At 36.2% G+C, this 14575-nt stretch overlaps 1 protein-coding gene across 1 annotated transcript in view; it reads left to right on the top strand.

Moving 5' to 3' along the window:
• Positions 1-14575, top strand: part of ASXL2 (additional sex combs like transcriptional regulator 2) — a 149379-nt gene that overhangs the window by 81645 nt on the left and 53159 nt on the right. Inside the window, exons 4-5 of the mRNA XM_008577069.1 lie at positions 3417-3525; positions 4176-4326. Of these exons, the coding sequence (XP_008575291.1) occupies positions 3417-3525; positions 4176-4326 (260 nt within the window). The remainder of the gene's footprint in view (positions 1-3416; positions 3526-4175; positions 4327-14575) is intronic.

Below are 14575 nucleotides of genomic sequence, written 5' to 3'. Positions count from 1 at the left end.
TTGGCCGTACAGCAGGTTGTTCCGGTAAATGGAAAATTCCCGTTATCTATGGCAAGTTGCAAAGTTACCTACACCCATAGTGCACAGGAGGGGGAGGGACAGAAGATAACAGCAAATAAGGCTCTGAGGCCTCGAGGCAATAGCTGGGCGGGCTCTTTGGCTCCGGACAGGCAGGCAGCCGGGCTCTATGGCTCCGGACAGTACCTTTTAAGTTTATTATGATCTGTTTCTGCATTTTCTGTTTTCTTCTATCAACAGTCTATGAGTGCTCATTTGCCCATTTATCCTGTTGCAGAAACATACTGCTTCAATAATAGTGACTTAGAAGTACATTTTAATATCTTCTTAGGGAAGTCTCCTGTCATTTTCTTCCCAGAAATGTCTTGGTAATTTTTGTGTACTTATTTGATATAAACTCTGGGATCCTGGTTGGAATTGCATTATGTGTATTTTTAACTTGGAAATGTTCAAATTAGATAAACACAATTATAAAAATCAGCCTGGAGATGCTCGACACTTTATTCAGCAAAAGGCTTTTCTTTATTTTCTTTGTTGTTGTTCTCTGTGTTGGGCGGGGGCAGGAGATGCAAGTCTTCACTCCGGTGTTTGATACTCACCACTTCCACAGTACCAAAAGACAGTGGACGTATGTCCCTGCTCTCCCTAACAGAAAATTCAGAAATCTTAGGTATACCCAAGATAGTTAGCAGCCTCTTCTAGTAGGCTTATTTTTGATCATTGAGTAGAACTATCAGAGAACTGAGAGGGAAAAGAGTTGGAAATGTACAATTAAGCTGCCTTATCCCTCAGATTTTTTCAGGGAAAAAAAAAGACATATGAGGGGCCACATATCTCCAGTCAGAGACTCTAGACCACTAACTCATTGCTTCCATACGAATTTTCCATTTGTTTGCTTGCTATTTATATTTGTTCTTATTTGAAATATTCTAATATTTTCTCTAATGATGTTTTTGGTATTTTTCTTAATATATGAACATTGTTTTTAAGTATTAAAGCACTATCTTTAGATATTATAGCTCTTAACCATATGCTAATACCTGATTTTTAATGATATTTTTCCTACTACTTTTGTTTTCTATAATTCAATACTATTCTTTATCATTTTATAATTCCTTTTGAGTAAAACTAATGCTTAATCATCCATCTGAGATAAATATTACTTCATTCAATTTTAAGCTAGTCTGCAATTTATTATTTTATACTGAACTCTTTGATACATGTGATTCCATTTGGTGTATGTTAAAAAGCATGCATCTAATTTACAGTTCTCTTTCCTGTTTCTTGATATGTGAGTTATTATTTTAAACAAAAAACAACTCTTTTGTTCCGGTAAATGGAAAATTCCCGTTATCTATGGCAAGTTGCAAAGTTACCTACACCCATAGTGCACAGGAGGGGGAGGGACAGAAGATAACAGCAAATAAGGCTCTGAGGCCTCGAGGCAATAGCTGGGCGGGCTCTTTGGCTCCGGACAGGCAGGCAGCCGGGCTCTATGGCTCCGGACAGTACCTTTTAAGTTTATTATGATCTGTTTCTGCATTTTCTGTTTTCTTCTATCAACAGTCTATGAGTGCTCATTTGCCCATTTATCCTGTTGCAGAAACATACTGCTTCAATAATAGTGACTTAGAAGTACATTTTAATATCTTCTTAGGGAAGTCTCCTGTCATTTTCTTCCCAGAAATGTCTTGGTAATTTTTGTGTACTTATTTGATATAAACTCTGGGATCCTGGTTGGAATTGCATTATGTGTATTTTTAACTTGGAAATGTTCAAATTAGATAAACACAATTATAAAAATCAGCCTGGAGATGCTCGACACTTTATTCAGCAAAAGGCTTTTCTTTATTTTCTTTGTTGTTGTTCTCTGTGTTGGGCGGGGGCAGGAGATGCAAGTCTTCACTCCGGTGTTTGATACTCACCACTTCCACAGTACCAAAAGACAGTGGACGTATGTCCCTGCTCTCCCTAACAGAAAATTCAGAAATCTTAGGTATACCCAAGATAGTTAGCAGCCTCTTCTAGTAGGCTTATTTTTGATCATTGAGTAGAACTATCAGAGAACTGAGAGGGAAAAGAGTTGGAAATGTACAATTAAGCTGCCTTATCCCTCAGATTTTTTCAGGGAAAAAAAAAGACATATGAGGGGCCACATATCTCCAGTCAGAGACTCTAGACCACTAACTCATTGCTTCCATACGAATTTTCCATTTGTTTGCTTGCTATTTATATTTGTTCTTATTTGAAATATTCTAATATTTTCTCTAATGATGTTTTTGGTATTTTTCTTAATATATGAACATTGTTTTTAAGTATTAAAGCACTATCTTTAGATATTATAGCTCTTAACCATATGCTAATACCTGATTTTTAATGATATTTTTCCTACTACTTTTGTTTTCTATAATTCAATACTATTCTTTATCATTTTATAATTCCTTTTGAGTAAAACTAATGCTTAATCATCCATCTGAGATAAATATTACTTCATTCAATTTTAAGCTAGTCTGCAATTTATTATTTTATACTGAACTCTTTGATACATGTGATTCCATTTGGTGTATGTTAAAAAGCATGCATCTAATTTACAGTTCTCTTTCCTGTTTCTTGATATGTGAGTTATTATTTTAAACAAAAAACAACTCTTATTTTAAAAAAAACAGCTTTAGGCTCTGGTGAAACATTAGTGCCATTCCAGTAATAAAGGGACAAACCAGCAATGTCTGTTAATAATTTTTATTGCTATTTCTTTTGTTAGATAAGTACAAAAAGACAGGAAAATGAAATCTGATCATAATTGGAAAGGAAATTTTTTTTTTTACATATAATTTATTATATACCTAAAATTCCAGAAAATGTGTATTAGAATTAATAAACATTTAATTTCCAAGGTGCTACATACAAGATAAATATTCAGAAGCCTACTTAATACCTTTTTAAATGATCACATAATAAGTTTAAATGTAAGAAACCATGGCAATGTGGTAGTTTCACAACTCAGGCTCAGTCTGGTATGGTGTAATGTGCAACAGGGTTAATATTGTTAGAGAGAGAGAGAGAGAGTGTGTGCGTGTGTGTGTGTGTTTTCCACTTGTGCTAAATAAAGCAGAATGCTTACAAAATATGTTTGTGCTACTTCTGTATTTTTCTTGACTTAAATGTTAGATACTGGATCAGGATTAAGGAATTACTTTTTTTTTTTAGATATATGGGAATGATTTTTTACATCTATTTCCTCCATGGAAATCTCTTTCTGGATGCTTGACTTTTTATAGTTTATAAGATATGTTTGTCAGAGGAGTAGTGACCAATTAATTTTATCTAAAGTTGTCGTTACATAGGATGTTCAGAAACAGAAACTAATCATTGTGTTCTTAATCTTTTTTGTTTTGCAGTGGGACTTCCCCTCTTGCATGCCTCAATGCAATGCTGCATACAAACTCCCGAGGTGAAGAAGGCATCTTCTATAAGGTTCCAGGTAGAATGGGAGTATATACTTTGAAGGTAAATATTTTTGTTGGGGAGTCATTTAAAAAGAAAAAAAAAAGTCACCACATGTAAATAATATCTGAGTTATAGAGACAGAATTCTGTTCTTGTGAAAAGCTTAATTAAATGTCCCCCCCACAAACTCATTGAAGCTTAAATTGTGTTCCCTAAAGTCCCAGGTATTGGAAACTTGTCTCCCACTGTGACAATGTTGAGAGGATGGCAAATCCTACTGTGATAATTGAAGGGTGGGGCCTTGAAGAGGTGATTAAGTTGATGGTTTAATAGTGGTTGTGGGTGTGGTTTGAAGGGGTTTGAAAGGAGAGAATAGGAGGAGCTCTGTCTCTCTGTTCTGCCATTTCCTGCCAAGTGAGACCCCAGCATTGCTGTAAAGCCGCTGCCAAAGAAGACCCTCACCAGATGTGTTGCCTGGACTTTGGATTTCCCAGTCTCCGAAACTATAAGCAATACGTTTCATTTTCTTACAAATTACCCAGTTCCAGGTATTTAGTTATAAGCAACAGAATTGGACTAATACAAATTCCCACCAGCAATAATACTAAAAATTAATCAGTGCAATTAGATTGCAACATTGCGTATCAGAAATTTAATTCCTATTTGCTGAAATGGTAATAATTAACCCTAATTGGATGCCTGCATTTTCAGAAAGATGTGCCGGATGGGGTGAAAGAGCTATCAGAAGGTTCAGAAGAAAGCAGTGATGGTCAGTCAGATTCCCAGAGTTCTGAGAACAGCAGCAGCAGCAGTGATGGTGGCAGCAACAAGGAGGGAAAAAAGAGCAGGTGGAAACGGAAAGGTAAATCCACCTGATCCTTCAATTAAGTACCAAATGCTGTAGGACAAATGCCCTTGTTAGTAGCTCCTCTTTTTCCAAACCCCAGGTCAGTCTCTTTCCCTTACCCTCTAGGTCAGTTCTGTCCAAAGAGTTTCCTGCTGTGATGGAAATATTTGTATCTATACTGTCCAGTACGACACAGTAGTCACTAACTACATGGGCCTATTGAACACTTGAAATACGGCTACTGTGAATTTCTTTTTAAAAATACTTTATTTTTTAGAGCAGTTTTAGGTTCACACCAAAATTGAGTGGAAGGTTCACAGATTTCCCATATACTCACTGCCCCCTTGTATGTGTGACTTCCCCCACTGTCAACATCACCTACCGGAGTGGTTCATTTGTTACCACTGATGAACCTATATTTGCACATCATTATCGTCCAAAGTCCATAGTTTACTCTAGAATTTACTCTTGGTGGTGTATATTCTATGACTTCATGCAAATACATGATGTATAATGACTTGTATTTATCATTATAGTATCATACAGAATAGTTTCATTGCCCTAAAAATCTTATGGGCTCCCATCTGTTTATTCCTCCCTCCTTCCCAATCCCTGCCAACTACAGATCTTTTTACTGTGTATGTATTTTGGCCTTTTCTAAAATGTCATGTAGTTGGAACCTTTTCAGATTGGCTTCTTTCATAGTATGCATTTAAAGTTCCTCCATGTCTTTTCATGGCTTGATATCTCATTTCTTTTTAGTGAATAGTATTTCGTCATCCAGATGTATCAGTTTATTTATCCATTCATCTATGAAGGACATCTTAGTTGCATTCAATTTTGGCAATTATAAATAAAGCTGCTGTAAACATTTATGTGCAGTTTTTGTGTGGGCATAAGTTTTTTTTTTTTAACTCTTTTTGGGTAAATACCAAGGAGTGTGTGTGATTGCTGGATCATATGGTAAGAGTATGTTTAGTTTTGCAAGAAACTGCCAAACCGTCTACCAAAGTGGCTTTATCATTTCGCATTCTGTTGTGGATTGAATGTCCCCCCCACAAACTCATTGAAGCTTAAATTGTGTTCCCTAAAGTCCCAGGTATTGGAAACTTGTCTCCCACTGTGACAATGTTGAGAGGATGGCAAATCCTACTGTGATAATTGAAGGGTGGGGCCTTGAAGAGGTGATTAAGTTGATGGTTTAATAGTGGTTGTGGGTGTGGTTTGAAGGGGTTTGAAAGGAGAGAATAGGAGGAGCTCTGTCTCTCTGTTCTGCCATTTCCTGCCAAGTGAGACCCCAGCATTGCTGTAAAGCCGCTGCCAAAGAAGACCCTCACCAGATGTGTTGCCTGGACTTTGGATTTCCCAGTCTCCGAAACTATAAGCAATACGTTTCATTTTCTTACAAATTACCCAGTTCCAGGTATTTAGTTATAAGCAACAGAATTGGACTAATACAAATTCCCACCAGCAATAATACTAAAAATTAATCAGTGCAATTAGATTGCAACATTGCGTATCAGAAATTTAATTCCTATTTGCTGAAATGGTAATAATTAACCCTAATTGGATGCCTGCATTTTCAGAAAGATGTGCCGGATGGGGTGAAAGAGCTATCAGAAGGTTCAGAAGAAAGCAGTGATGGTCAGTCAGATTCCCAGAGTTCTGAGAACAGCAGCAGCAGCAGTGATGGTGGCAGCAACAAGGAGGGAAAAAAGAGCAGGTGGAAACGGAAAGGTAAATCCACCTGATCCTTCAATTAAGTACCAAATGCTGTAGGACAAATGCCCTTGTTAGTAGCTCCTCTTTTTCCAAACCCCAGGTCAGTCTCTTTCCCTTACCCTCTAGGTCAGTTCTGTCCAAAGAGTTTCCTGCTGTGATGGAAATATTTGTATCTATACTGTCCAGTACGACACAGTAGTCACTAACTACATGGGCCTATTGAACACTTGAAATACGGCTACTGTGAATTTCTTTTTAAAAATACTTTATTTTTTAGAGCAGTTTTAGGTTCACACCAAAATTGAGTGGAAGGTTCACAGATTTCCCATATACTCACTGCCCCCTTGTATGTGTGACTTCCCCCACTGTCAACATCACCTACCGGAGTGGTTCATTTGTTACCACTGATGAACCTATATTTGCACATCATTATCGTCCAAAGTCCATAGTTTACTCTAGAATTTACTCTTGGTGGTGTATATTCTATGACTTCATGCAAATACATGATGTATAATGACTTGTATTTATCATTATAGTATCATACAGAATAGTTTCATTGCCCTAAAAATCTTATGGGCTCCCATCTGTTTATTCCTCCCTCCTTCCCAATCCCTGCCAACTACAGATCTTTTTACTGTGTATGTATTTTGGCCTTTTCTAAAATGTCATGTAGTTGGAACCTTTTCAGATTGGCTTCTTTCATAGTATGCATTTAAAGTTCCTCCATGTCTTTTCATGGCTTGATATCTCATTTCTTTTTAGTGAATAGTATTTCGTCATCCAGATGTATCAGTTTATTTATCCATTCATCTATGAAGGACATCTTAGTTGCATTCAATTTTGGCAATTATAAATAAAGCTGCTGTAAACATTTATGTGCAGTTTTTGTGTGGGCATAAGTTTTTTTTTTTTAACTCTTTTTGGGTAAATACCAAGGAGTGTGTGTGATTGCTGGATCATATGGTAAGAGTATGTTTAGTTTTGCAAGAAACTGCCAAACCGTCTACCAAAGTGGCTTTATCATTTCGCATTCTGTTGTGGATTGAATGTCCCCCCCACAAACTCATTGAAGCTTAAATTGTGTTCCCTAAAGTCCCAGGTATTGGAAACTTGTCTCCCACTGTGACAATGTTGAGAGGATGGCAAATCCTACTGTGATAATTGAAGGGTGGGGCCTTGAAGAGGTGATTAAGTTGATGGTTTAATAGTGGTTGTGGGTGTGGTTTGAAGGGGTTTGAAAGGAGAGAATAGGAGGAGCTCTGTCTCTCTGTTCTGCCATTTCCTGCCAAGTGAGACCCCAGCATTGCTGTAAAGCCGCTGCCAAAGAAGACCCTCACCAGATGTGTTGCCTGGACTTTGGATTTCCCAGTCTCCGAAACTATAAGCAATACGTTTCATTTTCTTACAAATTACCCAGTTCCAGGTATTTAGTTATAAGCAACAGAATTGGACTAATACAAATTCCCACCAGCAGCGAATGAGAGTTCCTGATGCTCCACATCCTCATCAGCATTTGGTGGTATCATATTTTGGATTTTGGCCATTCTCATAGGTGTGTAGTGGTATCTCGATGTTTTTAATTTGCATTTTCCTGGTGACATATGTTGTGGCACATCATTTTGTATGCTTATTTGCCATCTATATATCTTCTTTGGTAAGATGTCTATTTAGGTCTTTTTCCTATTTTTTAATCAGGTTGTTTGGTTTTTTTGTTGTTGAGCCTTAAGCGTTCTTTGTGGGGCCGGCCCCATGGCTCACTCAGGAGAGTGTGGTGCTGATAGCCCTGAGGCCGCAGGTTTGGATCCTATATAGGGATGGCCGGTGCACTCACTGGCTGAGCGTGGTGCAGACCACACCGTGCCGGGGGTTGTGATCCCCTTACTGGTCAAAAAAAAAAAGAGTTCTTTGTGTATTTTGCATAACAGTCCTTTATCAGATATGTGTTTTGCAAATATCTTCTCCCAATCTGTGGCTTATCTTTTTATTCTCTTGGAAGTTTCTTTCTTTCCCAGGTAGAAATTTTTAATTTTAATGAAGTGCAGCTTATCAGTTCTCTCTTGTGTGGATTGTGCCTCGGTGTTACATCTAAAAAGTCATTGCCAAACCCATGGTCATCTAGATTTTCTCCTATGTTACCTTCTAGGAGTTTTATAATGTTGTGTTTTGTATTTAGGTCTGTGATCTATTTTGAGTTAATTTTTGTGAAGGATTTGAGATCTGTGTCTAAATTCATTTTTTGCATGTGCATGTTCAATTTTGGAAATGACTTTTCAGTTTTATTTTAACTTTAAATAGCTACACGTGACTGGTGGCTACTACATTGGATAATGCTTTAGGTTTTACCTGGGTTTGTTCTCAGCTCTTGCCCATCCATAGCCTATTTTAGGATATTCTCCCCCCCCCCCATCCTCTCTTCTCAAATATGAGCACTTACTGCTGTAAAAACCCTTTCCTTACTAGGAAAAGAATGCTTTTCATTTCTACTAGCAAACACTAAATTTAGTTTTCTGGTCTCATCCCCTGTTTAGTATCTTCTTCATAGCTTACCAAAAAGTCTTCTTTTGGGGAATAATGTCTTTGTTGCTGCAGCTTCCCTGGAATGGATTTTTCAATTAAGGATACAATTTATTACCTATTTTCTTGCTAATTATTCTGTAGCTTCTTGTCAAAGTCTATTTGAAGAGGGCAAATCTTTTTTTATCCTGGTATTTATAATTTAGCAGTACATGGCAAAGCAAATTTAAGTCATCTCATGATGGTTCCTTTATAAGGACTTTAGTGAAATTTCAGAGCAAAATAGACATTCAAGATTTTCCCTAGCTTGAATATCCTCTTAGATTTGAGTGCGAGATGAGCTGTCTTTGGGTTTAGAAGCTCAGGTTATGTTTGTTCAAATATTATTCATTAATTTTGAGTGCCTTCAGAACTGGTAATATGCCTATATCAGAAAAATAGCTCCGATTCCTTATCATCCTTCTGTTAATGTGTGTGCTGCTGCTGGAAAGAATTGAGATAATTGGTGTCATCATCTATGCTCTTTGGTATAGCTACTGTATTTGGGCAAACTGTAATCAGAGGATCTTAGCTTTAAGGTCACAACTATTTGGAGAGGCACGCAGACCTCAATTGCTAGGAACAAATGGAATGAAAGCAAGACAAGGTGGGGGCCTCTGACCAATATTGTTAATGTATAGTTTTAAAGTAATCCTTGTCAATAGTGAAAAGAGATATGGTCCAGGGCCTTCCATTTCTCAGAGTCCTCTAAGCAGCTATTTTTGGCAATGAAGGCAAAAATGAAAAAAGCTCTGTCTTCTCTGCTTCTTTCCAGTTTGAACTTTTCTTTTTAAGTTTGGGAATCTTAGATCTAAGATTAGAAACCAAGCCAAGGTATCAGGCAAATGAAACAATTACCAGGATTCATGTTTTCTGGATGTGGTTGGAAACAGGGAAATCAATACTAAAGGAGGTCAGTCTAGTGAACTGGGAACAAAGTCATTGTCTGGGAATATACTTGGATGTCTTCGCTTTTCAACAGCCATATGTGCTGCAGTAGTTCTTTTATTTTTTTAAATTTTTTTATTTTTTTGTCTTTTTTCGTGTCCGGCAATGGATCGCAACCCTCAGTGTCACGCCCGTACCGGACCGGGACCGGCAACGGGATCGCAACCCTCGGTGTCGCACCCGCACCTCGCTCAGCCAGTGAGCGGGAACCGGTCTGTATGTGGGATCCGAACCCTCGGCAGGAGCGCCACCGCGCTCCCAAGCGGCACACTGTAGCAGTGCGCCACCAGGCCGGCCCACTGCAGTAGTTCTTTTGAGTAATCATTGTTGCTTCTGTGTTTCTTCTGCTCAGAATGAATGGTTATTAATGGGTATCTCTAAGAATTTGGGGTAAATGTATTATGATAGAGGACTGTCTAAGAAATAACCATAGAAACCCATTGTCAATAGCTTAATAGGTAGATTTGAGTAGTATACATTCAAATACATTCTTGTCCTCCATTCTGCATAATAGTAGAAGACATTAACCACATGGTAACATTAAGCTCAAAATTGGATCCAGTTAAATTGTTTTTGAGCTGCCTTTGATTCATTCTGTTTCTAGAAATCATCACAATATTAATTGTCCTCAGTTTACAGTAAGTTGAGCTGTTCTGTAAAGTTCTTTTCTGGTTGTAGGTAGTCTTTTATAGGCTGAGAGGAAAATGGGTCGTATGTCTTGTTTGGAAAGTGGGTGAGAGGTCCATATGATGTCACATGTAATTCATGTTTACTTAAGCAGCTCTGATATTCTCAAGAAATGGGTGAATTCCAAGCTACCAATAATGAAGAATGATTTAGTCTTTCATAGAATGATCATCTGTTATTCACGAGTCATATATATGCTATAGATACCATATAAATTTTTAGGTATATATTATATATTTGTAAATGTTTTTTTTTTAGTCCAAGGCAAATTAAAGTGACAGACTTGTAGCCAGCAGTGATAGTAGCAGAATGTAACAAAGCAGTTCTAAATCAGTTGCAGTTATCAATAGAAGTAAAGCAAACAAGTTGTGTCTATTCCTTTTTATTATTTAGGGCTTTTAACTCAGTCTGACGTTATTTCAAATGCATTGTAAGACAGGAAGAACATTGAGATAGTATCAAAACCCACTTCCTTTTATGTGCAAAAATAAAGAGCTCTTACAGCAAAACTGATACTTCTGGTTGAAAATCGATAGAAACTCTCTTGATACATGTATACCTTTTAGCCAAATTGGAACAGAGAATAGAACTTTGAAATTCAATCCAATATTAAAACTAGTTTATTGATTTCTATGTAAAGTGGAAGAACTTAAAAGTTTGTAGTTTTAGTTCCTAGTTTTCAGGCAGGAAACAATGTTCAGAGAAGAGCTTTATGGAATTCCAAGCCAAGGTAAGGTGGACTAATTCCAGAAAAATAATTACTGAAATCAGTTATTTCTGTTGCTTTTTTATGATCACAGCTAAGTGAAGTCTTTGCCTTTTTCCCAAAATAAAATATAAATATTGCAGCATGAAGCAACTGCAGCAGTATTATTTTTATCTTCTGATAATTTTATGATCACAGCTAAGTGAAGTCTTTGCCTTTTTCCCAAAATAAAATATAAATATTGCACCATGAAGCAACTGCAGCAGTATTATTTTTATCTTCTGATAAAGAAAAGTTTTGTTAGGTTTTGGTCTGCTTTTTAAAGTATCTTAAGAAAAAAAATTAATATGTGAAATATACTTTTTCACTGTAAAGAACCACTAATTATTTCCAGGAGCATGAATTAATATCAATTTTACTGCTTGTTCAGAACTATGTTAAATCAGCAATTTGATATATATTGTGTCTGGAGTTATTTAAAATACCATAGATCTACCTGTCCTCTACCATTATTTATATATGTAAGTTACTGAATGGGGATGGTGCATCTCCTTTTAAAGGTATACTGGAAGCAAAATTCCTTTTGGCAAAGTTAACTTAGGTGGAGAGAGACCTTGAGGAGCTGTCTTTTCCTCTAGGGTTGCTGGTGGTGGCTGAGTTGGAGGTTTTAACTCTGTCTTATATTTAAGATGGCTACATTGTTATATTTTTGAATAATCTAGGTATCCAGGAGCAAGGAAGGTGTTCAGGAATGGCCTTTCCTGTTATGGTTAAGGAATTCTGAATATAATCAGGAACCACAGCCTGTTCAGATTGGAGTAACTACACTTGGTGCGGGAAGAAGGGACAAATGCATCTAATATTAACAGTCCATATCTTTTTTGAAAAAAAATATTGGTGTCTTTCATTTAATGAATAATTGTACAGCTATATTTTAAAGACTGGGACCTGAAAATAATATACGTCTGTTGTCCACATATAACAACCTCACTTTTTTTTTTTATTGTGGTAAAATATATATAACATAAGGATTGCTATTGTAAGCATTTTTAAATATACAACTGCATGGAATTACATTCCAATGCTGTGTGACCCACTACCTCTATTTCCAAAACTTTTTCATCTTCCTACACATAGATACTGTAGCCATTAAGCAATAACTTATTATTCTTTTTCCCCAGTCTCTGGTAACCCCTAAACCTACTTCTGTCTCTGAAAATTTTTTTCCTTTTTAATTTCTTTTTTCTTAATTGACCCATGATGATTATATGTACTTATGGAGTATGGTGTGATATTTGGGTACATTTGTACAGTGTGCAATGATCATATTAGGGTATCTAGCATATCCATCACCTCAGACATATGTCACACAAAGATGTTGGGAATATTCAGCATCCTTTCAACTACCTACTTGAAGTTATACAGTAATTTGTTGTTGACTGTAGTCTCCCTATATTGCTGTAGAACGCTAGATCTTATTTTTCTTATCTCTGCAATTTTGTATCCATCACTCCACTCTCCTCTCCTTACCAGTCTGTAGTAACCACTATTCTATTCTCTACTTCTTTGAAATCAGTTGTTTTTGGTTTTGTTTTTGTTTTTTAAGCTTCCATATATGAGTGAGAACATGTGGTATTTCTCTTTCTGTGCCTGGCTTATTTCACTTAACACAATTTTCTCCAAGTTCATCTATGTTGCTGCAAATGACAGAACTTCATTCCTTTTTTTATCGATGAGTAGTATTCCATTGTTTATATATCACATTTTTTTATCCAATCATCTGTAATGGACTTTTAGGTTGGTTCCAAATATTGGCTATTGTGAATAGAGTTGCGATAAATATGGGAGCGCAGGTATCCCTTGAACATGTTGATTTCCTTTCCTTTAGATGCATAGCCAGTAGTGGGATTGCTGGATTGTATGGTAGTTCTATCTGTAGTTTTTTGAGAAACCTCTCTACTGTTTTCCATAATGGCTATACTAATTTACATTCCCTCCAACAATGTATAAGAGTTCCCCTTTCTCTGCATCCTCACCAGCATTTGTTATTTTCTGTCTTTTTAATAATGGCTGTTCTAATTGGGGTGAGATGATGTCTCATTGTGGTTCTGATTTGCATTTCTTTGATGATTAGTGATGTTGAACATTTTTTTCATGTACCTGTTGGCCATTCGTATGTTTTCTATTAATCTCATTTGCCCATTTTTAATTGGATTATTTGCTTTTTTACTATTGAGTTGTTTGAGTTTGTTCTGTATTCTGGACACTAATTTCTTGTCAGATGCATAGTTTAATGTAGTCCATATTCTTTTGACCTTGTTCAACATTATAATCATTTGTTGAAATGTTAAATTCTCAATGCTCTGAAAAGTAGTACCTTCTGAATTTATACTCTGTGGGTGGTATATAAATATCCAGCAACCTGTAACTACTTCAATTAACAATGTAAAACTGACTTTGATGAGTCTCAAGTTCCAAAATTAGTTTTGAATGTTTTTCTGCATACCCTTAATATTAAGCTTAAAGAATTATTTCTGTAGTGGATTACTGTTCGAGGTTTTTTGTAGTAACTGCTGATCTTTTGATCAGAATTTGTTGATCTTTTGTTATACCTATATGTTTATATGAAAGCAGGCATGTTTGTTTATAATCAGATACAAAATATATTTTTAAATAATAGTTCGTTTAATTTGTTGAGCAGTGCACATTGGAACACCAGTCGATTAGGTTATAGTTTTTAAAACTGTTGTTCAAGCTATTCATTTATTTACAACAACCAAAGTAACATCTCTATTTAAACTACTTGCTATATACTCATTCTTCCTCCAGTATGTACTATTTGCCAGGTATTTGGGAAACTAATTTGAAAAAGTTGTGGGCCCTACTCTCAGCATATCTAGAGATATAGAAAAATGAGATAATTAGCAAATGACTTAATAAGTCACATGTGTTTATATTTATCATATTATGGCAGCATTAGTGAAAGAATGCTAAGTTAACTTTACCCAGGTTGCCAAGTGTTGTATGAGCTATAAAAAATTCTAACATACTTTTGTTCCCTTGAGAATTTAATCTCTAGTGAAGACAGGATGTATCATGGGAAAAAAACATATAAAGGCAAGAAGGTGGGAATGTGTACAGTGTTTTCAGGAAGCCATAGGAAAATAAGTTTGGCTGACAGAGGGGATTTGTGGAGGGAAAGAAATTTGAATCAGGCTGTTAAATCTTTAGTGCTAATCTCATTATTTATAGGTTATTGGTGTGCACAAAATAATTTCTTAGGAATGAATTAGAGAAGAGAGAAAATGGCAAAAGTGGTGGTGACTCTTCCAAATTTTCATAGCCACATACCAAGAGGAACAAGATTGTTTATAGACTTTTTTCCTGCTGGTTTCATTCCATTAAGTATCTGAATTAATATACTACTAGCTTCTTTTGTTTTTCTTTTTACTAGTGTTCAGGTTAGCTCAATTTATTTCTAATCACTGGTGTATAGGTTAAAAGAGTTCATTTCTATTGTACTGTTGAAAATCGTTTGTTGTGGGTGGTATGTTTCCTTGGTGTAGGATGACATGAATTGGTAACATTAATTAGTTTCATTTGGAGTAAAACTGGTAATAGAGAAGTATGAGGGATTATTTTTCTTAA

This window comes from Galeopterus variegatus, unplaced genomic scaffold (genome assembly GCF_000696425.1).
Source record: "Galeopterus variegatus unplaced genomic scaffold, G_variegatus-3.0.2 Scaffold1447, whole genome shotgun sequence".
Taxonomy (NCBI): Eukaryota; Metazoa; Chordata; class Mammalia; order Dermoptera; family Cynocephalidae; genus Galeopterus; species Galeopterus variegatus.
This window is presented reverse-complemented; position numbering and strand designations above follow the sequence as displayed.